The sequence below is a fragment of the Bubalus bubalis genome, chromosome 7 (genome assembly GCF_019923935.1).
Source record: "Bubalus bubalis isolate 160015118507 breed Murrah chromosome 7, NDDB_SH_1, whole genome shotgun sequence".
NCBI classification, from domain to species: Eukaryota; Metazoa; Chordata; class Mammalia; order Artiodactyla; family Bovidae; genus Bubalus; species Bubalus bubalis.
In genome coordinates, this window is record NC_059163.1 from 111017192 (window position 1) to 111044461 (window position 27270).

The 27270-nt window shown below is 42.2% G+C and overlaps 1 protein-coding gene across 16 annotated transcripts in view; it reads left to right on the forward strand.

Annotated features, from left to right (window-relative positions):
* FAM13A (family with sequence similarity 13 member A) overlaps positions 1-27270 on the forward strand; it is a 333264-nt gene that overhangs the window by 293410 nt on the left and 12584 nt on the right. For 15 of the 16 annotated variants that reach the window (XM_044946341.2, XM_044946346.2, XM_044946337.2 and 12 more), the window contains 8 exons: positions 4163-4310; positions 12771-12984; positions 13451-13589; positions 14290-14371; positions 15197-15417; positions 16065-16148; positions 24994-25089; positions 26431-26514. In XM_044946341.2, the coding sequence (XP_044802276.2) occupies positions 4163-4310; positions 12771-12984; positions 13451-13589; positions 14290-14371; positions 15197-15417; positions 16065-16148; positions 24994-25089; positions 26431-26514 (1068 nt within the window). The remainder of the gene's footprint in view (positions 1-4162; positions 4311-12770; positions 12985-13450; positions 13590-14289; positions 14372-15196; positions 15418-16064; positions 16149-24993; positions 25090-26430; positions 26515-27270) is intronic. The other variant, XM_044946342.2, reaches the window with a different exon arrangement.

Below are 27270 nucleotides of genomic sequence, written 5' to 3' on the forward strand. Positions count from 1 at the left end.
GAGAAGGAGCACCCTGGGGGCCGGTCAGAGCCCAGCAGCACGGGGCCATGAATGTGCTGGTGAGCGAGCCCTGCCAAGTGCATCCACGGCCGTGTGAGCTCATGTGGATTTATGAAGGACACATCTCTCCCTTGCTGTGCAGAAGATCAGCCAGGGAGTCTGGAAATCCGTGTATATCAAGCTCGTGTATGTATAGGTCTTCAGTGCGAGTGACGCCCTGTTATTTATGGCACAGCGCACGTTCTTGACTCCAAGCACAGGGACCTCTTTGCTGTTCCTAAACATACACAACATGGCCATGCCTCGGGGCATTTGCACTTGCTTTCCTTCTTCCGGGAATACTCTTCCCTCAAAGAGTGTCTCCTTTGTGTCTCTGCTCACATGCCACCTTATTGGAAGGGCCTTCCCTGGCTACCCAATATCAGATAGCAGGCCATGGCCCCTCCCTTCAGCATCCTCCTTACCCTGCTCTATTTTTCTATATAGTCTATGTCACTCCTTGACTTCTTTTTCTTTATTAACTGTCCCCTTCTGTAAAATTCATTAGGACAGAGATTCATTTGGGCCACTGAAGTTTCTCCAATGTCTAAAAAACTGTCTAGCACGTCATAAGCCCTCAAAATTATTTCTTAGATAATGACTAAATAAATTTTTCTTTGTATCTCTAGCACCTGATGTATAATAGACAGCCCTATTACGTGTATATAACATGTAATATATACTATTATAATTGAATGGTGGGAGTTTAGTCGCTAAGTCGTGTCTAGCTCTTACAACCCCATGGACTGTAGCCCACCAGGCTCCTCTGTCCATGGGATTGTAATTGAATAAACTAGTAAGGTTTAGACCTGATTCTCTTTGTTAGAATAATAGAGTCCTGTCAAGGCCGTCCATTCCAGTGTCCTACCTAGGGTGGTGCTCCCTCTCCCACATCCCTAGCTCCCAGACTTTGTGTGAACACCGTGAAGGGCAGCTCACCAATTCACGAGGTAGTCCGCTGTTGCCTTGCACCAAAATCAAGTTTCCAGAGCTCCACAGAGCACAGTTGAGTCTGTTCTGCTAAATGTCAGCTCCTAAGTGCAGGGAGCTTGCACGTCACACAGATCCTGGGACAGAATGGGTGCACCAAACCGTGTTGTTGAAGGAGTGAATAAACCCAGACATTTTAGAGAAAACAAAAACTTAGGAAAAATTTTCTAACTAATTAATTTCTAGTTAATTTTTTTTACTTTGAAATTGGTGCAAATTCACATGTGGCAGTCATTAAAAGGTACACGTTTTAAGTCAGCTTGTGTGTCTGCGGAATTTGGGGATTTCCCACATGTCATGTCAAGCACCGCAGACTCTCAAGCACTCTGAGGGGACACGGGGAGCAATGCCAGCAGCTGGTGTGAGCAGAGGGCACAGGTTGCCTGTGATCCCAGCTCTAGGCCTGCAGGTGTTCCCAGCAGCATGCATTCCCATGCCTAAGATATCAGCCTGGAAAACACACATTTCTCTGTTACTAGTCTTTTTGTTTTGTTAAGTATTAGTTTGTTTCACTGTGTGGCTTGTGGGATCTAGTTCCGTGACCAGAGATCAAACCCAGGCCCCCTACAATGCAAGTGTGGTGTCTTAGCCACTGGGCCACCAAGGAAGTCCCCTAGTCTGTTTTTTAAAATCCTTCAATGGCTTTCCATTATCTACCACAGGATAAAATCCAAACTTAGCCCAGCGTGCAAGGCCTCTGTCAGCCCAGCCTCTGCTGATCCAGCATGCGTGTCATCTGTGCTGAAGGCTGGCACCCGAGCCTCATCTCTCTTGTACTCGGCATCCCCTGCTCCTGCCCAGCTCTATGCCCACAGCCTCTCCTCCTCCTCCCCTCTATATGGGGTGCCCTCCTCCCCGACCCCTCTGACCCCCACAGCCCAAACCACCTTTACTGTTGTTGATCAATGACAGGAACACGAGTTCCCCTTTTCTCTAATATTTTTTCTGAATGCATCCAAGACTCTGCCCTGCCCTCTGCTGTAGCACATTTCTCCTTAAATTGCAGTTGTATAAGCCTCCTCTAACTCCTCTCTCGAGCGTTTTGAGAGGTAGCAATATTTTACTCATCTTCCTATGGTGCCTAATAATAGTAAGAGGGATCACTTCTATTTGTGTGTCTCTGCCCCAGGCACCATGCTTAGAGGCCTCTCAGATCTTCAAAGGAACCATGCAAGACAGGTGTTGTTAATGCTGTTTTATAGTTTAGGAAGTGGAGGCTCAGAGAGGTGAAACAGCTCAGCCAGGGCACCGAGCTACTCAGTTGCTTTTCAATCCCAAGTCTGCCTGGGAGGAAAACCCCCATCCGCTCCACCGCCTCACAGGGTCAGCGCTTCACAGATGTTCCTGGTGAAGAAAGTGCCATACTTGCACCATGGAATCACATTTTTTTATATTCTTCCCTTTTATCTGTCTCTAAGTATAACAGGTATTAGAGCTCTTTGTTGAGGAAATGTTTATTTGCTATATGGGGTTCTGACACACACACAAATGGTTGGTGAATAACTGACGCTGTAACTTTTAAAAAGCTGAGCGCCAGATTGGGTCCTTCAACACTGGTCTCATTAGGATTCAGCTCAGGGAACAAATTATTTTTGTGGCATAAATACTTAATCTGTGTGTGTTTCCCTCCCCCCCCCCCCCCCCCCCCCCCCGGTATAATAGACAAGCAGAATGTTTAAAGTGTCTTAAAGCCCCAGATTTACTTGGCATTTCCATCTGACTTTCACGAACTGATTGGTGATACTTCATTTTATCCCAAATGTGAAGAAAATGCTTCATTTCATGGAAATACAGTAGTAAAAGCCCTGACTATTCCCCTGGTGATATCAAAGTAGGTTGAATAGCTATTAAAAGGAGCTGGAAGTCTTAGTAGTGCTTTATTTTAAGCATAAGAACATTTCTCATACATTAACAGAATCATTTATGATTTCCAGATGTTTGGGTTTTTTTTTTAATGATGATATATTTGCTCAAATAAATTTCCAGTTATTCTCAAAGAAAATCTTTTGTAGAAATCTCTGCTCCTGGAGAAATGTCTTTGTGAGGCAGCACTTTTGTTTATAATTTTGTGACAGGGGGAGTATGACAATGGTTGGGTTTACTGGATGCCAAAAGAACAAGGTAAAAAAAGACTACATTGCAGTGCATTTTAAAAAATACAAAATCGCTTAGTTAAGATAGCCTTGTGTTGAGGGGGAGTTTTCCCATTCCTCCGATGTCCTCGCCTGGTGCAGGTGCCACCAGTAAATAAAACCAAGGGTAGCTGAGTATTTAATATTCAGAGTAGATGAATAGTAGGAAAAGAAGTGACAGTTGCATATTTGTAAGATATAAATTATGCTTTGCCGACTTGCCAGCTCTTGGCTTTTACTTTCAAAAATAAAAAAAGTCATGCTCCCTGTGTAATTTTGGCTCATTTCCAGAGTCCGTATTCCTTACTGCTAGCTGGTAGCTAGCAAACCACCCCCTCCAGCACCACCACCCGTGCTGTTTGAATTTGCGCAACAATGCTTGAATACCCAGAGCTCCTCCATAAATAGTCTGTTCTCCCCACACTGTGGCGAAAACAGTCACAGGAAATCTGGGAATGTGCAGCTAGCCCCGCTTAATTGCTCTAAGCCTCCAGGGCCAGCAGGAGAGCACACGTGTGCACAGCCTCTGCTCCTGGCCCTGCAGGACTGTTTACCTAAGGGGCAGAGAAGGCTGCGTGAGAGAGACACCATGTTGCTGCTACAGCCTTAGCAACAGCGGTAGCTGAGTTTTGGGTTGTTATTTACAGTCTGGAGAGCCATACTCCTTTAAGGAAACACAAACTCCTTTTCCCTCCTTCCTGGCCCCAGTCAGTTATCATCCAGTCTGTCAGCTGCCAGCAGTTATCAGGAAGAACAGCCCTCGGAAATGATCTTGTCTTTCTCCCAGAAGAAAAGTTAAAGGCACGCAGATGGCAGTTGCTTTTTGCACGCAAGTGACCAGCTAACATCCGGGGGGCATCAGGCTATGATTTTGGTTTTAGTGCCGGGGACACCAGCAGCTGTGGCTTGGGAGGTTTTGTTCAGCAGGAGTGGAATTGCTGCAGACGTTTTTGGGTCTTGGTGAGCAGTAGAGATTTGAGGACCTTGTGCTATTGTTGCAGAACCCCACAATGAAGATCCAGGAGCATCCCAGCCTGCCTGACAGCAAGCTGCAGAGGACTCCGGATGCTAATGACCAGCAGGAGAGCTTTGTGTCCGAAGTGCCTGAGCTGGACCTGACTGCACTGTGTGACCAGAAGAGCTGGGAAGGTAAGATCATCAGATATTTGGATGATTTAATACTGGAGAACCACATGTAAATTAGCAGAAAGGAGAAGCATGTTGGGTGCGTGGGTGAGAGCAAGAGCTGTGCATGCAGAAGTAGCCACATTTCTAAATGACCGAAAATCCTTCCCCTGACATAGGAATGTGTCACGTTCTGTGTTGCCAAGAGTGATTGCGATCTAAGAAGGAAAAATGTGTTCGCCCTTTATTCTAGTATCACCTTGCAGCCCCTTTTTTTTTCTTTCTGACTTAGCAGGAGTGCTGAGATGTGAGTGCATTTTCCCTCTAGGAGTACCAAGCTGAGTAACACAGAACTGGTGTGCATTTTGGATTCGCTGTCAGTGTTACTAACCTTCCCCCTGCTACGTGCCAACCCTCTACCTTCCTCATTAAATCTCCTCCCCATTTTTCAAGAAGAATACTTTGCTTTGCTTTGCTTCTACGTCTGTTTTTATGGATAAATTTTTAAAAGCCAGGTTAGCAAACATAAAGAATCTGCTTATCAAAGAGAACACTGAATAAAAGTGCTTCATATTGAAAGCCTGTAATGTAGTTCTTGAGACTGGTTTTCCTAGAGATCTTTGACAGAAATGTTAGACATTTATCTCTGCAGAAGAAGAGGATATCCTCATCTTGTCAAACCTGTATTTCAGAGAGGGTCTGCAGTAGTTCTCTCAAGCTGCTGTTCTTCCATGATCCATATGTCTGCATCCAGACACGTATCAGAGTGTCTCCATAATAAGTGCCCATCTGCCTCTAGAAGGTCTGTGTGTCTGAAGGTAGAGAGAGGGGGAAATTGTGCTTCCTAGTTCAGAGCCGTGGCCTGAGTTAACACAATGACTTAACGAATCACAACTATTAAAATAAAAAGTCAGTCTTTTTCAGAAGCACCTAAGTTTGCTTGTCTTCTGCCCCCACCTCTTTTTTTCTTAACCAAAAAGTATTCATTATGTTAATGATCTTAAGATGATCTAAGAAGACCACAAGGTGAAAAATAGTAGCATCATGATACTTCTCGAATCCAGGGCTTCAGTGAAATGAAATCAAAATGTTTTTTATTCTGATTTTCCCTCTTTGCAATCTAAGAAACACATTCCATTTTTTTTTTTTTTCATGTAATTAGGTGGTGAATCTGAGATTTTTGTCAGATCTTCCCAGCTATCCACTGGGGGGAAAATTCAAGGTTTTTTGTTTTAAGTGATACATTATAGGGTAGTATTTATTGTTCTTTTCTGTACTTTGAAATAATCAGGTGTGCTTTTAATTCATACATTAAAAACAGCCTGCCCCACCAAGGTCCCAGGGTAGCCACTGTTGCACAAATAAAAGAAAAAAAAAAAAAGCAGTAGCCAAAACAAAAGCTCTGTTTGGGCTTCAAGAATATGGTCTCCTTATATTATTAACATACAGCTCTAGATTAAAAGCTCTAGGATTTTTTGGTCAGAATTCAAATTGGCCACATTATCTTGATGATTTATTCAGGAAAGGGGCTAGTAGAGTCTCCTCCTATTGAAGCGGACTCAGGTGTTGGATTTTTTTTTAATCATAAATTCATAGTCCCTTCCAACATACTTAAAGAAGCTAAATATAAAGCAGAAGAAATCTCTCCAGACTGGTTGAAAGCTAACTTATAATTAGAACTATTTCATTTCTTTATATTAAGAACTTTCTGCCAGATAATAATATGAGGGAAATAACATTTTGTATTGGGAAACTGGGTGAAATTTTTAAAGCTTATGCCAAGAAAAATAATACATTTTATTAGGATTGTGTTACCCATATAATTTATAAAATGACTTATTTTAACTTTTCCTTTTTGCCAGTTACTACATTTGTCATTGAACTTACATACCTCAAAAATCTACATGGTTTCATTTCAAGGTTGTTTTGATTGTTTGGTTAGTGCTTTCAGTATATTTATTTTTATTTATTTATTTTAAGTGTCCAAGTTACATTTTAGCAGTAATACAGCTGTAAGTATAGTCTAAATAAAGGAATATTTTGCATGAAGGATAGTTAAGCTGAAAGCAATCATTTAAGCCACTGAAATATCACCTTTTTCTATAGGTTTAGTGAAAAACAAAATGGCCACTCCCCTGTAAGGAATAAACTTTGTACTGATTTAAACTGTACAACCAGTGCAACAAAATATATAGTTACTGAAACCATATGAACCAGTATCCATCTATAAGTCGCCATCAGTAGTCTCCAGACCCCCATGTAGTGTAACCAACACTCTCTGATTTGTTTGCTTGCTCTCCTTCCCCATGCCATGGCTCATACTCGCTCATACATGTAGAGTAATAGAATATCAGGTGAGAGAGTACTTAATGAGCAACCTCCAGGCACTGGCCACTACAGTGTAAGCTTTCACATGAAAATGATGTTCTGTGGCTTCTGAAGCATATGGTATTGGGAAAATAAAAAGAAAAATGAAGCTGTTAATGAGTTCCATAGACTGCTCAGAGTGGAACCCTCTCAAAGTGAATGGAGGATCAGAGTCCAGTCCCACTCATTGACAGATAAATAATACACGCTTGATCTTTTTTCCTTTATGAGTGGAACCCTCTCAAAGTGAATGGAGGATCAGAGTCCAGTCCCACTCATTGACAGATAAATAATACACGCTTGGTCTTTTTTCCTTTATGTGTAGCTGTGTATTAGGGCATATTATTTGATCTGTCCACGTGAAAGCATCATTATCATCACTATTACTAGAGTTTGCACTCTCCAAAATTAAATGAACACCCAAATCAAATGAACTGTCTTAGTTATTTAAAACCCTTGAAAGTTACATAATTAAAATGTCCATAATCAGCCAACTCATGTTGATTTAGGACACCCTTGTGGAAGTACTGAGATGTAAAAACTCAGCTACTCTATTAGATTTGTCCTGGTGAAATCAAGTTTTATAGAACATTTTTTAAAGGGTATAAAGCACTTCAGATATCTTATTCATCACTTAACTGCTTATCTTATCAAAAATAACTGTGGGCAGGAAATTCTGTTTAAAAAATACTAGAGAAGCAAGGAATCTTAAAGATCTTACAGCTGAACCCTCACATTATACAGCTAAGAAAGTTGAGGCTAAAAGAGGCAAAGTGATGATTAAAGATCACAAAGTCTCCTGACTTCCACCTAAATGCCTCTTTTAAGCAATGCTAGTTCAGTATCATAGCAGGCAGTGGACTATGATAGTTAAGAGGCATACACATGGAGAGTTCAAATTCTGGCTCTACCACTTAACTAGCTTTGTGGTCAAGTTAGTCAGCAGGTCTCAATAGGAGACATAGTACATAATAACAAATAGTAGGGGCTTCCTGGGTGGCTCCATGGTAAAGAATCTGGCTGCCAATCCAGGAGTTGCAAGAGATGTGGATTCAGTCCCTGAATCGGGAAGATCCCCTGGAGGAGGAAATGGCAACCCACTCCAGTATTCTTACTAGAATAATCCCAAGGACAGAGGAGCCTGGTGGGCTACAGTCCATAGGGTTGCAGAGAGTCAGGCAGGACTGAGACAGCTGAGCACAGCGCAGCACCGCTGTAGTGGTATCTATTTAGTACATTTGTTGCAGGGATTATATGAGCTAACATACACAGAGTGCTCAGCACAACCATGTGTTAGTTTGAACTGATGAAGCTGGCTAATAAGGTTCTGCTAGTTTGTGGTGAGACTGTTGGAACAATTTAACAGAATAGTGGTTGTTCTCAGGTTACATTTTGGAATTCTAAGGAAAATGTTATGAAAGGATTTTCCCAGTAAAGACCGCCCACCAGTGGGGTTTCCATGTCCCTGTATCTGGGATGTAAGTGTACCTCCAGCGCTACTGGGTAGCCTCCTCGGAAGACTGGATGACATCACACCAAGTAGGAATGACTCTGAGTAACACATACGCAGTTAGAAATGAGACATGGAAAACATCAGCTCCCTTAATTCTGTGCAGATTTCTTAGAGAAAAATCATCTCAGTAGCTCGTTTTCTTTTGTGTAGTAAATGGATCCAGCCAGCTAATGCAGAGAGGAGCTGCGACCCGGTGATCGCATTAGCATCAGTCAGAGCTGCGTTCTCTCCTCCCGCAGTGAATCTCCTTTATTTCCATGTGTGCTGTAGTGGCTGAACTGGAGCTCCCCACGGACCTATTCTTATTTGTTACTTAGGTAGCAAGCATACAGCTTTTTTCTCTGTTATTTCTGACCTGCTGGGATGTCAGCTAACCTGGGCAGATTAATTTTTAATAGACGTGCCATACTTATGTCCAGAGTTCTTTTCGATCAGACACATGGCTAAAATCAAAACCACCATATCCAGGGAATTCTGGTCCAGAGAGGGAAACACTTTTTTGTTTTACGGAGTCCTTTAAGATGAAAATCTAACTTGAAGCCTCAAATCTTTTCTCTTGTCCCTTTGAATAATTATCTTGCAATATCCTCGTCTGTTTCATTGCTCTAGAATTATGGTTAAAATGTAAATTATTCCTCAAGCCCACAATTGGGAATTATCAGTGAACACATCCTCAAATTGGCTTTCTATGCAGGTGGGTAATGCATAGGACATACTATCATGGACTGTGTTGTTCTTCTCAGTTCAGTCTTGTTATTCTATTTGAGCACCAACTATCAAAACATGAGATAAAAAAAAAAACACCATGAGATAGCCTTGTATTCTTAGAATATTTCAAAATAGGAACAGTTGGTCTTACTGAATCTTTCATTATATTGAACTATGTATAATTATGTAACTCTTAAATAGGAGCCCTAAGTTGTAAGACTGTATAGAATTAAAGGAAAGGGAAAAGAGAGAGAGAAATCATATAAGCATTTCCAGATGCATAGGTGAAAACTTCCCTTCTGTTCTACCTGGGCTTAATGATGAAATATTTATTTTTACTTTGTTACCGCTGAAATTCTTAATGCTATTATATTTCTCTTTTTTAAAGTAACGAATCTCTTAGAGATTATCATACTAAGAGAAACATCAGAGAAAGACAAACCATTTATATGTGGACTCTGAAAAAATGATGCAAAAGAACTTGTTTATAAAATAGAAATAGACTCACAAACAGAAAACAAACTTATGTTATCAAAAGGAAAAGGGAGTAGGGAGGAATAAATTAGTAGGAGTTTGGTATTAACAGATACAAACTACTATATATAAAATAGACAAACAACCAGGATCTACCGTATAGCACAGGAAATTGTATTCAATATCTTGTAATAACCTATAATGGAAAAAGTATTACATATATATATGTATAAAACTAAGTTACCTTGCTATATACCTGAAATTAACACAACATTCTAAATCAGCTATGCTTCCATTAAAAAAGAAACAGAATCATACAGTAAAAATTAAAAAATGAATTCAAGAGACAGAGCTAGAATTTCTTCAGCTGTGTACTTCATATATACCACTGGTGACACCAGGAACATGGCACATCTGGTCTTCTTATCAGTGAAGTGATGGATCAAGAATGGAGGCCCAGAAGACTAACAAAAAGGCAATCTGACGGATGGCCCCATGTTAGTCACAAAGCATCAAACAAGCACCGTTCAGTTCCGTGATTAGTATTTTGTAGTTAACTCAGGATCACAGTTTACTTTTTACCGGAGACACACTTGGTTAATGGTCACAAACATGTACTGTGTTTTGCAGAAATGGTACATAGAGACCACCTAGTTCAAAACTCAAAGATTAGTTGTACTATATTTTAAAAGCTATTCTGCTAGATTCAGACAGATTAACGTACTTCAGGACCTAAAATAACACCTTTCAAACTAAGGTATGATGCACAGAAATGTCAAACTAGCCAGCACAGCAGCATGCCAGCATCAACATCAGACTTTGTTTTCCCTGTGCCCCTTGTCCCTGTCAACCATCAAAGCCTTCCCCTGGGTGTTATGCTCCTTCACCACTGCCTTCGGCTTGACTGTTCAAGCCATCTTAACCCTTTCCCTGTCCTGGCTCCATTGATTTTCGTCCTTATAGAAAATTACTGCTGTCCTATGAAATAGACGTCATCTGGTCGGTTTAATAATTCCATTTTCTGTAACTGCACATTACATTCTTATTATTTTTCTAGGGATTACTTTCCACTCACCCTCTGCTTCCCTCATCTCCCCTCACTTCTCAGTTACTTTCACTTTTTCTTGTCGACAGTTCCAAGCTGCTCATATCTAAGCCCTGCCACTTAGGAGGAGCCAGCCAACCGCATCAGTACAGATGATGAAACAACTCCTGTTTGTCTCCTGCTGTAGCCAAGTCTATTCTCTGCCACTCTTTGAGACTCAGTAGGCAGGACTTTACATGCTTTGATTGTTTAAAGTATTTATATTGTCATCTGTGTTATAAGATGACTTGGTTGTCTTTAAATTTTGAGAACCTGTGGACCTCATTCCACATGAGGTTATTTTATTAATAAAATTAAAATTTATTAATTTTTATTAATGTGCCTCCTTAATTTTTATTATTTATTATTTATTAATAAAATTTTTATTAATTTTTATTAATGTCTTACTACACTGTGGGATCTTAACATTTTTAAGATAGTCATCCTTGTTCCTGAAGTGCCTGGCACGTTCTAAATTGAAGCAGTGTCCAGGAGGGCAGGAGTCTTGAGTTTCTAGATCCAACTCTTATCACTGATTAGGTATTTGCTCTTGAATTCCTTGGGTTTCAGTTTCCCTATCTGTAACTGTTGAATCAAAGCAGTAGTTCTCAAACCTGACTGAATTATGATCACTTGAGAAGCTTTTTAAAGACTCTGTGTTTGTGTCTCACATATCTGGATCCTCACCTACACATTCTATTTGGGTGGTGTGAGACCTGTATGTTAGAAAAGAAAAAAGTGAAAGTCATTCAGTCATGTCCAACCCTTTGTGACCCCATGGACTATACAGTCCATGGAATTCTCCAGGCCAGAATACTGGCGTGGGTAGCTTTTCCCTTCTCCAGGGGAATCTTCCAACCCAGGGATCAAGCCCAGGTCTCCCGCATTGCAGGCAGATTCTTTACCACCTGAGCCATCAGGGAAGTATGTTAGGAGATATTTATATTTTCCTCCATGACCCTGATGTGCAGTCACAGTTGAAAAGTCACTGGATTCTTTGTTGTATGAAATTTCAACCAGCTTTAATGTTCTATGATTACAGTATGATTTTTTAAATTAAAATACTAAGTAAGCCCTTGTTTAAGATGATTTTGTGGATTTTAGAACTACTTCAATAGCAGAAGGGACAATTGTTCCATGATTCAAACTGAGGGAATCCCAGAATTTAAGATCATGGCCAAATTCCAGCCTTGTGTAAATTACAATATCCACAAGGGTATTTAAGACATAACCTTGTTTTATAAATGAAGGAAGTATTACAAATGAAATACCATACATCATCTGAGATCTATCCTTAAAGTATGTTAGATAGGATTTGTTTAATGAGGAAAAGAACACAAGGTAGGTCTTGCAGTAAAAATAAATGCCGCCCTATTCCCTCACAAAGTGAAAAATCAGGATTTTGTGCCCTTTTTTTCCTTCAAGATTGTCTAAAATAACTCATACTGATTTGTTCTTTTTTATTTTTGTGCATATTTCTTACTTTAACTACAGTCTGATGTTGTTGTCCAGTCAGTCATGTCTGTCTCTTTACGACCTCGTGAACTGCAGCACCCCCGGCTTCCCTGTCCTTCACTGTCTCTCGGAGTTGGCTTAAACTCATGTCCACTGAATTGATGATGCCATCCAACTTAAGTAGCCTCTAAAAGTTCCAAATACAGACCATACATTGTAGACATGCTAAATCCCAACATGCTAAAGCAAAAGCACACAAAACAGCTTATTGAGTGACCTCAGCAGAGGCGCAGCCTGAATCAATGGACTCTCCCAAGGTGAATGCGATTCCTTAACCCGATTCCCTAGTTGTATCAGTGAAGGATGTCCAGCCATGATGCCAAACCCCTTGCTCACAGACACATAGGCGTTTCTGTTCCATAACGCCCTCAGGCGGAGAAGTGCTCCTCAGTGATCTGCCAGGAAAGTTGGAAGCTCACTTTAGTGGCTTTTCCTCAGGGCAGCCCTAGCACATGGACTTTTGAAGGCAAGTGAAGGTGGAGATAAGAGAGTAGACGATGGCTCAGATAGATTCGCTGATTCAGGTCAGGGCATAGCATCTTGAGTCAGAACCTTCGATCTAAAATATGAAACTGAGAACTCCCTGGTGGTCCAGTGGTTAGGACTCCCTGCTTCCACTGCAGGGAACACAGGTTCAATCCCTTCAGGGAACTAAGAACCTGATTGCTATGTGGTGCAGCCAAACAAATGAGCTAATAAATAAGTAAAATGTGAGACCCTCCAGTGCCTCCTCAATTCAGTGCCTCCTAATGCATTCAGAAAACTTGGGAAACAGGTGTGCTTTAAAGAACAATTTTGCCCTCTTGCCCCTGTTCTTTTCCAGAGCCTATCCCTGCCTTCTCCTCGTGGCAACAGGAGAATGTGGACGCTGACGAAGCGCGCCTCTCCCCGCAGGCGGGGCGTCTGATTCGGCAGCTCCTGGAGGAGGACAGCGACCCCATGCTGTCCCCCCGCTTCTACGCTTACGGGCAGAGCCGGCAGTACCTGGACGACACGGAAGTGCCTCCTTCTCCCCCCAATTCCCACCCTTTCATGAGGTGTGTTTCTTTGTGTTGCTGAGGCACAGACGTTCCATCTGTGTAACTTTAAAAGGGAGAGGAATGTTACCCATGGCTAGTCATGTTTTTAGCTAGGTTGTAAGTATATCTCCATCCGAGTGCACAGGCTCTGTTGTAATTTTACCCGTGACCTGTGACCCGACTACAGCATCACTGACCGAATTTCCGTTAGTGCCCCCTTTCCAAAGCTCTCTCCAAGTTAGCTGTGAAGTCCACTGTGCACATTTCAGTCCTAGCTCTGCCCGGTGCAAAGGTGAGCTGGAGAAGATTGGACGTGTTTAAAAGGCAGGACATACGGAGCTCAAGGTCACAAATGTAATCGCAGTCAGTCCTCTTTTATTTGAGAGGATAAGCACCCCTCGATGCCACACCCCTTCCCCCCAGCCCCTCCCAGCAGGCAGTGACCCCTCCTGGGAAGCTGACCTCCACACGGTGCCCCTCACAGGCGCCGCAGCTCCTCTCTGGGCTCCTACGAAGATGAGCAAGAGGACCTGACTCCTGCCCAGCTCACTCGAAGGATTCAGAGCCTTAAGAAGAAGATCCGGAAGTTTGAAGACAGATTTGAAGAAGAGCGGAAGTACAGAGTGAGTGCTCACTGGCTTGTTTCTGGACCCTCCCCCGACGCGATGTGTCAGAGAAGTGGGGACGGTGCAGGGAGCTTTGTGGGGGATCACCAAAGGCAGTAAACGCTGGGCAGTAAACCCCGATAAACTCCAGTATGGTGTGTCAGCGTTTTCCTTGCACAGTGTATCCTTACAAATGAATCGAAGGCTTTCCGATTTCAGTGATCGGAAATGGGGAAAATCATTAAGTGAAGTATTTTGTTTGGCTAAAACTTAATTCAGAATTATCTTCTAAAATTTAACTGGTACTGACCTTATTCTTCTCTCAGCTCTATCCTTAGTATTTCCTATAAGAATAACAAAAAGACATTTTTCACACTGGTTGTTGTGTAAAATATCATATACCCCACTGCTTTCTATCTTGTTAGGCTGACAGGGTGAACCCTGCAGATAATGAAAAAGAGGTCATAGACTCATGGAAGTCCGTGACCCTAACAAGCCAGCGTTTTGTCTCTGAGGAATTCTTTGAAAGCATCAAAAATAACCAGATATAAAGAAGGATAATGGAATTCCACCTGTGAAGTTTCTCTGATTAATCACAGTTCATTTATTATTCCATTGGAACTCAGCTTTTCCTTGCTGTTTAAAACAAAGTGATCATCAAACTTTTCTGTCTCCTGCCCCAATTCCAAAACATTTACTCTACGTTTCCTTTTCGCAGCCTTCCCACAGTGACAAAGCAGCCAATCCAGAGGTTCTGAAATGGACAAACGACCTTGCCAAATTCCGGAAACAACTTAAAGGTAGGGAAAGCTCTAGACCTATGTCAAGGTCTTCAGAGAACAAGCCAAGCACAGAAGCTGTGATCTTACCGCGCACTGAGAGCCACTTACCACTCAAACGTTCCAGGAAAGACAGGTTCCTTGAAGCTGACTCCCAGGACCCTTGGCATTCACGGCACACTTTCTGTGTATCTTCCCATGACCTCCGTCACAGGGAAACCCAGATCAAAGATGCTGAAAATTCTGCAGGGCTTTCCCCCCCCCCCCCTAAATAACTAATCTAAGAATGATGGTTTCAATTCAACACTTTTTAAGAACCTATTTAATCCAAGGTGTGGATTATGAAATAGCTTATGAAAAGAATTTGGTCCCTGTCCCTCCCAGAGCTTGCTGTCTTGTAGGACACAGAATCATATAAACAAAGGAATAGAATACAAAGTGAAACTAATTCCAAAGTGAGATATATACATCATATGGAAAAGGTTGGCCAACATTTGGGTTCTAGACCTGCAAATACCTGTAAATGCTACGGGATTCGGTGTGGGAAGACATCGGCCTTGTTCTGAGAACAGCCCACAGGCTGGTGCGGCTAAAGCATGGATGTTAAAGAACTAAAACTTTCTCAGGAATTAGGGTTAGGAAACCATGCCAGATAATACAGGAAAACATTATCATTTTCTTAAGTTTAAGAAATAATAACCCAGGGATTTCAGCTAATAATATAATTAGATGCTTTCTGGGGGAAAAAGAAGATAGGACTAAGCACTTGTTAACAGCAAGAAAAACAATCTGGGTTCAGCAGACGTCAATTCCCATACATCTCCACCCCCAAATCTTTTCTCATAGAGTCCAAACTGAAGATATCAGAGGAGGACCTACCCCCCAGGATGCGGCAGCGAAGCAACACACTCCCCAAGAGTTTCGGCTCCCAACTTGAAAAAGAAGATGAGAAAAAGCAAGAGCTGGTGGAAAAAGCCATAAAGCCTAGCGTGGAGGCCACTCTGGAATCCATCCAGAGGAAGCTCCAGGAGAAGCGGGCGGAGACCAGCCGTCCGGAAGACATTAAGGTGTGATTCTGTGATGAGCCCGAGAAACTGCTAATCCCAAACCATTCCAGTCACTGTGGTAGGATGGCAGGGCATGCCCCGGGGTCCCAGTGGGGAGGGTGATGAGTAACACCTTTTTATATCTCCCTCACTCTCCCCTTCCACACATTGAGACTCCAAAGAAGCAGATGAAACCAGCTCAGAGTGCTTTTTAACTATAGGTCCTTTGGTTTGGACTGCAAATGGAGAGCAGGAAATCCTGTTGTACAGGTTGCAGGATGGAGTTGTTTCAGTTAAGAGACAGTTTGGTGACTCTCTGAGGTAGGAGGATTAGAGACAAGCCTTTGGGAATGTGTATCCTGTAACTGTATTCATCACTGGAGCCATTAGGCTAAGCCCCGTGTACCTCGCAGCCTTGCTGACCTCAGTCCAGCATGCCTTTGCCACCATGTGGGAGAAAGGAGTACTCATAGGTGATTCTGCTGTGCTGTGTTCCTAGCTGCACATCAGGAACAGCTAATTCCTAGCTTTGGATGAAGCTAGGGAGAGCTGTTGGGTAAACATTCTTTTTAACCTTACTTTGGGAAACTTGTTTAACTAAATAAAGCAGTTGCGATGTTCACAAATGTTTTCCCCGCTCTCATTTCTCTGTCCTTGTGTTTATACAGGATATGACCAAAGACCAGATTGCTAATGAGAAAGTGGCCCTGCAGAAAGCTCTGTTATATTATGAAAGCATTCATGGACGGCCGGTATGTGAATGCACTGAATTTTTTTTTTTTTTTTAAGTTATTTTTTTATTGGAGTATAATTGCTTCACAATGTTGTTTTAGCGTACAACATGGATCAGCTATCTGTACACTTGTATCCCCTGTCTCTTGAGCCTTCGTTCCACCTGCCCCCTCTTCACCCCCGTCTAGGTCATCACAGAACATCAGGCTGAGCTCCCTGTGTTGTACAGCAGCTCCCCACTAGCCATCTGTTTTACACACGGTAGTTTATACATGTCAGTGCTGTTCTCTCCGTTCATCTCACCTTCTCCTTCCCCAGTTGGGTCCACAAGTTCATTCTCTACGTCTGCATCTCTGTTCCTGCCCTGCAAATAGATTCATCAGTACTGAATTTTCTGACTGGGGTAAATCACCAGGCTTTGAAGTGGATCTTCTGTGTTCAGTATTTTGCAGTTGAGGTGTCCAGATACTTAGCTTACTATATATTTTCACCAGAACTAAGTTTTTTGAAGCCTAAACCTTTGATAAGAGTTCCACTATCTAATAAATGCTAAATTTAATTAAATTCCAAAGAAATATCTGTTTGCAAGTAAAATGTAGTCTCTAGTGTCCTGCTTCGAGTAGAAGATAGTGGAGGGGGGTATGAGTTGCTACACAGAAGCCGAGAGTGAAGAAACATGTCTGCCCCGTAAGCTGTCATCACCAGCTCTAAGCATTCTTAGCCATAAAAGGAAGGTGCTAAGCTCGAGTGATCTGCCCTAAAATTCAGTTTCTCTTCAGTGCAGTTTACAACCCGTGTTTGCTGAGACGTTTCAGCCGCCATGCAGAACTAAAACCGAGAGGAATCTAAAATGTGGCTTTAGAAACGTTTGAGGCAATTTGTTATTCAGCAAGCACATTTATCCCCTGGATGCTGTTAGTCCTTGGGGAGACAGTAGTTCAACAGGCCTCCACTCTATTCCTAAGGGAGCTTGTAATCTGATCTCCTTGTCAGTGACTCTTAGTAACCTTCTGTTAAGAATGTTGTCAAGAACCCAACAACACAAGTTCTTAAAAGCAGGTGTAAAGAAGCAGGAAGTTTATATTCACAGATGGACTTTTATATCACCAAAATACATAGACCTCTTTTCCAGTCTCAGTCACAGCTATGCAATGGAGAGAGTCTTTGCATCACAAATATGCTCTTTTAGGTGAAGAAATTTAGAGAATAGAGCACTGGACTACAAGACCTGTGAGAGCAGGGATTCTGAGCTGTTTGTTTGTTTGTTTGTTTTTTACCTAACGGTAAACCTGGACCTCAGCATCTACCTGATGCAGAACATGTGGCCAGTTATCTGTCTAATGAGCCTGCCTGGTATTTTGATTCTGAATTTATTAGGTTTAAATTAAAAAAAAAAAGCAAAGCTGGAGTTGATGATTGATTTCGCTGGCCTGTCCCTACAATGGAAAAATACTGGCACTCTGGGATAATGGTCATGTTTCAAGCCAACTGTTGTTCTGGACTTTTTTTAAAGGCACTGAACCAAACAGTAAATGCTCTGGAGCTCAGATGTGTTGTGAAACTTCGTCCTTCTCTTCCGGGATATTCAGAACTTGCAGAGATAGAACTAATCCTCTTCTAACAGAGAGGAGAAACTCCTCCTCCACTAAAGACTCAGTGCCTCTCGGTGTCCATCTCCTCACAGCCCCCAGGCAGGCCTCCGTGAAGGAGGTGGGGCTCGTGTGTCTTCCTTCTTTTCATTATATGGATTCAGGGTATGACAGTGATAGACTCCTTTAAAGACTGTCAGCTGTGTTCTAGTCTTCACCCTGCTGCCGGAGCAGGGGGCTGTGTGCCGTGGTACTTGCTGCTCCGAGCTGAGCACAGTCTCTCCTCCTGCCTGGACTGGGGCAGTCAACAGGCACTAGGCTCACAGTGTGTGTTGAGCCGCTCAGACGTGTCGGAATCTTTGCAACCTCATGGACTATAGCCCGCCAGGCTCCTCTGTCCATGGAATTTTCCAGGCAAGAATACTGTAGTGGGTTGCCATGCCTTCCTCCAGGGGATCTTCCTGACCCAGGGATTGAACCCGACTCTCTTGCATGTCCTGCACTGGAAGGCTGATTCTTTACTATGTGCTGCCTGGGAAGCCCTAGATTCAAACCCAGCTCTGCTGAGACTGGCTCTGTGTCTCTAGGCCGCTTAGGTAACTCCCTGAGCCTCAGTGATTGGTCTGCATAATAGATGTCTGTTATAATAGGTTGTCATGGAGACTAAGTGACATTACACACACGTATACCTGTAGGCTGTCCGGCACTGACTGAAGAAGCAGGGCAGAGTGGCTTTGTGGGGAGTGAGGTGGGAGTCCTCCATAAATGACAGGTGTCTCTTCTGGTACAGTTATAGGTTCTGCCCTCTGCTGTCTACTTCTTATTAAATAATTGAATTAGGAAATGTACATGCTTTAGCTCTTACCAATATGAATTTGAACAATTAATCCTTGGCCCTTTCTTTCATCATTCTTGCAGAGGAAGGAAGAACATTTCTGGACCGGATTCTAGCATCTCACAGGTCAGGGGACACATGCTCCAGGAAGTTTGAGTGTCATTTATTCCTGGTCCCAGGTCAGGCTCTCTGCCTCTCTCTGGAACCTGATACTCCAGCCTCCTCAGGAGAACAGAGTTCACTTGATATCTTGCCAGTCCAAAAACCAGAGAGTGAACTTTTCATTCTTAACATCTGTGGTGTTGCCCTGGACCCTGGACTCACGAATAACATTTGGGCAACACTCTTCTTAAAAGAAAAATACAAGTACTCCCAGAGCTATACTGTCATTCCAAACCTTTGCTTTTTAGAAAAGCAGGTGCTTAGAGCCTGGTGGTTTTTTGCTGTGTCTGCAGATTCTGATATAAAAGAGTCAAATCACCGGCCAGAATAGTCATCTGCTGCCTCTGTACATTGTTTAACGAGGTGGTTTGCTTTAACGGGACACCCACATGTATGAAAAACAAGAACATAGTCGTCTACACACCAGCACGTAATTCCCTGTGAATTATTATTAAAATGTGTCCTTTTCAACATGTAGGGGTCTCATCAGAAGAAGACCACGTCCCAGAAGTACAGCACATGGCTGCAGCCCCCCATGACCCCTTGTGCAGACCCAGATGATGGTGTAGAGGGGAGAGCGTGGCTGGGTCCACAGAGCTTCTGGGTTCTCATTGGTATATTTCAGTCTTGTCTTTTAGAAACTGGGGAACTAAGCAGACACTAAGCATATCGCGTTCAAATTTAAGTACAGATTCTAAAGCCACATATAAATGGTATCATTTGTTTATCTGTTGCTTGGTCAGATCTGATCTTTGCCCAGTCAGCCCACTGTTGTTGCCTGATAATAAAGGAGGGACAGTCACCATTTTCTGACTCAATGGGACAAAAGTGCAGCAGGTATAAAAATCCATCTCCTTTACCTTCTCCCACTGGTAATCTTACGACTCAGAGGTACCACCTCCACACACATTCAGAATATTTTTTGTTTTACTAAGGAGATTCTGGGGCAGTGTGGTTTCCTGACTACTGTAATTTCTTGCTGCTGCTCAGAACAAGAAATCTCTGTGAACTCAATATGGGCAGAACCCTCAGCTTGGAGGCAGAATTTTTATCTCAAGATGAAAACAAGATTCTTTGTCTTAAGATGTCATCTGTATCTTAAGATGGCAGTTCTTTATCTTAAGATAATCTTGGCCAAACTCTGTTAGGGGAAAATGCTATAACTATGACATCTTTGGTATGTCTTGTGGTTACTATGTTAAGGTCCTCCTTCGTGTCTTGCTTATTTGTTAATGTATAGAAAACTGGACTGGGAGTCAGTCCACCTGGGTTCTTGAACCAGCTCAGTTGCCTTGGGCAGATCATTCCTGAGAGCTCTCCAGTGTTTAGTTTTATCATATTAGAAAGTAAGACTCGTCTAACTTTAATATTCTGTGGTTCTAATGTTATTTCTTTCTTCAAGTTAGAAACTTCATTCTTTTTATCTTTCACCTTTGTTATACCGTTCAGCTAACAGCAACCAAATCAGTATTTCTGTAGAGAAGCTTTATATGAGGCTAAGAGGAACACCATCACAAAAGATAAATATGTTCTCCTAATCAGGTGGCTTAGACGGGAAAGCGTCTGTCTACAATGCGGGAGACCTGGGTTCGATCCCTGGGTGGGGAAGATCCCCTGGAGAAGGAAATGGCAATCCACTGCAGTACTATTGCCTGGAAAATCCCATGGACAGAGGAGCCTGGTAGGCTACAGTCCATGGGGTCGCAAAGAGTCGGACATGACTGAGCGACTTCACTTTAATTGGGCTTTTGTGATTTCTGCCTGAGACTTGCCCTTACTTAAACATGGATAATATTGGCTGGTGTTCCCATTGTACTTTGATGTATTATCTAAGACTTACACAGCAACTAATCAGAATAGTAAGAGAACAGTAGATGAAGATTTCTTTGCATCAGAAAACAAAGATTTAGTGGAAGGTGCTGCTTTCAAATCCATTAGATCTGAATATCTAGATTTTTATGTTGTGATGACTTGTGTACAAAAATACATTTTAGTCTTAACCCTATTTCTACACATTGAAAGCCATTCAGAAGTGCCCCTTAAATGAAAAACTAAATAATGATTTGAAGCAGGAAGAGTGAAATTACGTTGAAAAAACGGTATACTGTATGCTTGGCCTAAGGGCATTTTCAAACAATTACTGATCGTGAAGATTTTCTAATCTGAATTCTGCACTTTGCCTATCAAGAAACTGAGGCTCTGAGAACTTCACTGGCTCCTTCTAAGGCCTGTTACTGGTTTTAGTGGAATCCCTGAGCAGCTGATGACTGGAGAATAAGAGATGTCCACTTCTGAGCAGTTTCCCATGGTCCACTTAATGTCAGCACCCCTTTTTGACAGTTCAGCCAAAGTGCTGCTTTGTTTCTCTAACTGTTGGTTAGGTTTTGGCTCCACTCCCAAATCCAGCACTGATAATTACATGAGACTTGGCTTGATAATGGGTAAAAGTTGTATTGAGCTTCAGTATCACCATACCTTTGGCTTACGGCATTTATTGTGAAAATAATTCTAGTGTAAATCAAGTGGTATTCTTTCCAGACCTAAAGATCATTGATTTGTTGGTGTTCAGATAGATCTGTCAAATGCCAACGCTGGCTGACGGTATCATGATGAGTTTTGACTCTTCGTAGTCAAAAACTGGATTTTATCAGATCTCTCACAGGTGATTAGTTCTAAACATCATTACTTTTTTTTAACTGTTATATTGGAGTATAGCCAGTTAACGATGTTGTGATAGTTTCAGGTGGACCAGAAAGGGACTCCACTCTACATTTACATTTACATGTATCGGTTCTCACCAAACTCCCCTCCCATCCAGGCTGCCATATAATATTGACCAGAGTTCTGAGGGTCATTAATTTTTAAAAGGAGCAATTCATAGAAAATCTAAATATCAGTGTTATAAGCCAAATATGGGCTTCCCAGGTAGTGCTAATGGTAAAAAGGCTGCCTGTCAATGCAGGAGATATAAGAGGTGTAGGTTCGATCCCTGGGTCGGGAAGATCCCCTAGAGGAGGTCATGGCAACCCACTTCAGTAGTCTTTCCTGAAGAATCCCATGGACAGAGGAGCCTGGCGGGTTACAATCCGTGGGGTCACAAATAGTCAGACACAACTGAGTGACTAAGCAGCACCAAAGCCAAATATTAATGTAAGCCAGTGATCCTCTTCATCTACTCTAACTAGAAAATTTAGTTTTCAAACAAAGAATTAGAAAATTGATTCTCTCGAATTTTCCATATCGGGCTAATTTTAGCAGTAAGTCTCCTTCCAAAGTCTCCTTTCAGAATCCAAAAATGTTTCTGTGAAGCAACTGCAATTGACCCTTGAAATAATGCAGGAGTTTGGAATTGTTCAACGCTCAGCATAGTTGACAATCTGAGTATAACTTAGAACCAGCCCTCTGTCTCCACGGTTTTGCCATATGCAGCATTCTGAATCCATGGGTGCAACCATGTGGCAGATTGTGTAGTAATGCAGTATTTACTGTTGAAAAAATCTGCATATAAGTGGACCCATGCAGTTCAAACCCATGTTGTTCTAGAGTCAGATATAGTAATAGGATGCTATTCCTCAGTGAGGAAATGCTGGCTCCTTATTATTTTTATTTTTCATATGTCTTTTGGTCACTAAATATCTGTTGTTTATCTTACACAGTAATATTTCACCACATGTCATATGTTGACAATTAGGATGTACCTTAATTTCATATGCAGTACATTTAGTGGGTACATCTTGTATTAAAAAAAATTATTTCATGTGTTCCACTCCTAAATTTTGTCATTTTACATGTGAGATTATCCAAGTCATTTATTTCTATTCCTCACACTTATTTGTGGCTATTGTTCAACTTCTTGAAGTATAAGTACAGAAAAGAACCTAAATTTTAATTATATATCTTGGTAATTTTCACAAGGTAGACAAATCCATGTAATCAACATCCTGATCAAGAAATTAAAAATGGCCAACCCTCTGAAAGCCCTTATCATGTCCCCTTCTAGTCAATACCATGACCTTCCACCCCACCAACAAAAACTTGACTTCTAACCTTATAGATTTGATTTGCTTGTTTTTGAACTTTATATAATTAGGACCTTACAGTGTATATTCTTAGGTGTCTGGCTTGTTTTGCTTGGCTTTATTTTTGTGAGATTAATGCTGCATATAGCTGTATTCGTTCATTTTCATGGCTGTGTAGTATTCAGTTTTGGAAACTTAAAATACTTATTCATTCTACCATTGTTGGGCATGTGGATGGTTTCCAGTTTGGTGGTGCTATAAATAGTGCTGCTCTGAACATTCTTCTTTGTGTCTTTTGGTAAACTTTAATCTGGGTTTGTTTGGTGTGTACTTAAGGACAGAATTGATGAGTCATGTGTTTAGTTTAGGAGATACTGCCAAATAGTTTTCCAAAGTGTTTCAGCCTTGCCAGTACTGAGAGAGAATTCCAGTTGCCCAGCATTATTTCTGACACTGGACACTGTCTTTCACATTAGCCATTTTGGTAGGTATGTTCTTGTAATACCTGTGGTTTGATCATCACTCTTTTTTTTTTTTTTGTATGAAATAGTTCTTATGGTCCCTTCAAACAGTCATACTTTATGAAATACCAAATGTAAAACTCCTTTTACTATGACAGATAGTAAAAGCAAGAAAATGCCACCTCTTGATATTTTGGTAACAGAAAAAGATAGAAATAAGTTATTATTATTGCTTATGGCAGAAAATGAATCCACAAGATGACAGTAAATAAATACCACAAGATTGGCAGTATCCTATCTTGGCTTGTGAGATTTATCCAAGGTTCTCTTATTGTTGATCACTTTGAGAAAGACAAATAAAAAACAGGTAGCAAAGGGTGATCAGTTCATGCATTATCCAGACTTGTCTTCAAAGTTGAAGGCCCATAAGAGAGATGGTCAGAGCTAATACTGTTGTCCTTCCTCATATCTGTAAGCCTTGCCTTATGTGTACAATGGAAATAAAATGCAGAAGAACAACAGCAAACTTGAAACAAAGATACGTCATATCTTACTCCATTTTAGTAAACAAATGCATACTTATGAATATTCTTTCACTCATTTTGCAGACATTTATGGAATATTTTTATCATATCAGGCACTGAAATAGTTACCAGAACAGTTTACAGTTCTGGAGGCTGGAAGTCCAAGATTAAGGCGCTGGTGTCTGGTGAGGGCCCCCTTCCCAGTTCATAGCCAGCCATCTGTTCGCTGTCCTCACATGGCAGAAGGGGTGAGGGAGCTCTCTGTGGTCTCTTTTATAAGGGCACTAATCCTGTTCATGAGGGCACCATCTTCATGACCTAATCACTCCCTGAAGACCTCACTTCCAAAAACCATCACATTGGGGATTCATTTTCAACTTATGAATTGGGAGTGGGGGCATGCGGGGAGGTGAGTTGAACATAAACATTCCGTCCATAGCAAAGCATATGTGAATTATAAGATACACAAGGCTGTATTAGGTGACTCAAAGGAGAGAATGAGCAGGGCTCCCAGAATGGGGCGTGTTGGAAGAAGGTTGCACAGGGCGGGAGGTGGCTCTTGATGTGGAATTTACCAAATCGAAGAGCAGAGAGGAGGCCACTCCAGGACAAAGGGAGCTAGACAAGGAGGCGTGACACTCCCTAGTTTCCTTCCGGAGCTTGAGTTCTAATGGGGAGGAGGTGATGGGGCTTCAAATACTATGCTGGGGAGCTGGGCTTGATTTCTCTTCACTGTCTATTAGAGTCTGTCCTTTAAACATTTTTGGACCCTGAGCCAGATTTTAGGGACACAGAGATGAGTGAATCCACGTATTCTATCAGCATATATTCCTTGAAAGCCTGTTTGCTTGCATTTGTCCCTAAAAGCACAACACAGTTCCATAGGGAAGAGAGACATTTTTAAAAAATGATCACAGAACTGCAAGGTAAGTAGTATAATAGAAATATTAATACATGTTTTCTTCTTCCCAGGACCTAGAAAATAGTGAATCATCTGGAACTCTGAACCTTCCAGAATTTTAAATAGAAAACTAATAATTAATAAGGATCACAGTTTTGAGGAAAAGTAATACTTCTGAGGGAGTGATTTCAAGTGATTTGCAGCCAAAGTAGATATTTTAAATTTTCATTGATTCATGGTATCAGTTTAAATAAATTTTACAAGAGTGGGGAGTCTTCAGTTGAATCGCCTGTTCTTTCTCTCAGTCCACAGCATGCTCAGTCAGCATAGCCAATAGGAGCAGGTCTCTCAGCAATCCTGTTTTTGCCTTTCAGGTGAGCAAGAATGAGCGTCAGGTTATGAAGCCGCTGTATGACAGGTACCGCCTGGTCAAACAGATCCTGTCCCGAGCCAGCACCATCCCCATCATTGTGAGTACTCCACGCCCAGTGGTTGACTTCCGGGCTATGTTATTAGGGCACTAACTTGCCTTCTCACGAAATAACAGTCTTTCGTAGTTGAACCTGCCATTAATATCAGTGGCCCCTAAACTTGAGGGATGAAAAATTTATCAAAGACTTCTGAGGTGACATTTGCCAAAAATGAGCGAATCTGAAGCTGACAGTTTGTTCCCCTCTTGGGTGCACAAGCTTTGGCCGTATGCTTCTGTCTGACACGTGCTGGGTCAGCTTCCCCGTACTTCCCTTAGAGACAGAGCATCCGGGAAATGGTGTGCTTCCCCCAGGGGCCACTCCACACAGAGTGCCTCTCTGGTCTTAGGGGCCTCGGTTAGTGTTCTTCACTCTGCCTCCAAGACGGAGATCCACCCTGCTGGAGTCATACCCGCGGAGAGATCCTGTAAGGAACTCAAGAGAGGGAACCGCTTCTTTTTGGAGATGTAGGAAAGAGTGAGGTAAAGAAAAGGGAGGGCCACCATCCTTGGACTTCGCTGCTTTTGGCCTCTGAATTGGGATTTTGTCAAGAGTAGGGAGCAGCGACTGGCTCTCAGTTCTGGGAAAAAGCCTTTTGGGCACTGGCCAGCTTGCCCCATCCCTCATGCCAGCCCAGCTGCGGGGGTAGTGGTCGTGGCCTTTCCAGCTCGTGGGGCACCTCTGCCTTGGTTTCAGTGTGCTTATCTCCTGGGACCCTGGGGGCTTCCTCTGTTGGCCTTTAGACTTTCTAGCCAGCAGACACGGCCTCGCTTTTATGTTGTTGCTGAAATGCATATTCTTTTTAGCTGCTGCTCTTCTATTCCTGCTTTATATCTTCTTGTTTATTTCCAGGCCCAAGATGTGGTCCTTATATGTCTTTTAATAGTGTATTTGTTCAGACAAACAGAGGAGGGTTCAGGGACTTCAGTCAGGTGTGTTTGAAGAAAGCTACCTTTCTAGAAATTTCCTGCAGAATATATCAGTAAACTAACAAACAAAAGGATTAAATTTAAGGAACCCTTTTCATTCTCCAGTCAGGAGCCCTTAGTAGCCTGAAATAGGGTGAATATACAGCCTGTGTCTGTAACCTTTTGCATCACTTGATGAGCGTGCATTGTTATTTGTTGTTCTGGAAGTTATGGTCACCAGGAGGAAAGAGGGAGGAGGCAGGAATGTTTCTGTGTGTTTGGTTAACATACTTGCATGCCATCCTTGCTACTGTGTGGCCTCTGTGGTTGGTGGGGTGGGCGGGCAGGCTCTGCAGTAAAGCAGCCAGTTGGACGAGAACTGGTTTGTTTCTGGTTTTCTGCCATGTAACCTGCCTATTAACACCTGTCGCAGGGTTCCCCCTCCAGCAAGCGGAGAAGCCCTTTGCTGCAGCCAATTATCGAGGGCGAAACTGCTTCCTTCTTCAAGGAGATAAAGGTGAAGACCTCCAGCTGCTAACCGCGTGCTACACCTGCCCCAGTGTCCCCCACGTCCCTCCCGGGGACGGAAAGGCGCTGTGATTGCGCCCCCTGGTGACGGCTTCCTGCAACCTCCCCTAAAACTCAGTAGCTGCTTCTAACCAACTTCAAACAGTCCTCTTTAATTTATGTTTTAGGCCAGCTGATCTCCTTCGTTTCATTTCATTCCCTCACTGTTTTGTACGTTGCTGTTTGTTTGCTTTTTACTTTGCTTGTGGGGATCTGTCTTGTTTTACAATGTTTTTCGTTTTGTTTCCCCTTGGAGGAATGGATTTTCTGTACTCTGAAATTTTGTCAAAATAACTCATTGGATAACTTTCTTTTAAAAAAAAAATCTCATTTACTGAGTTTATAGAAAAAACAAAATTAACAGAGGCAATATATGTGCATGTGATAAAAAATAATGATTTTATAGACAAAAAACTTACTTTTCTTTGACAGATTTGCGGGTATAGTTTTACCCACTCTCCTCCTTCCTCTTGCCTTCCCCCTGGCACATTTCGTTCTTGGTGCTAATTTCATAATCTGTTCTTGATCTGTGAATGTAGGCTTATGACAAGCAGTCGACTAGAACATACTCTCTGATCTTTTCCCCAGCAGTAATCAAGGATAGTATGCAGATTAAACCTTGTCCTCAGTGGCTACTTTTTGCTCGAATTGGGGTACCCTCTGTGTCCAGAGAGTTGTAGAGACCTAACTGGCCTGGGCTAGAATC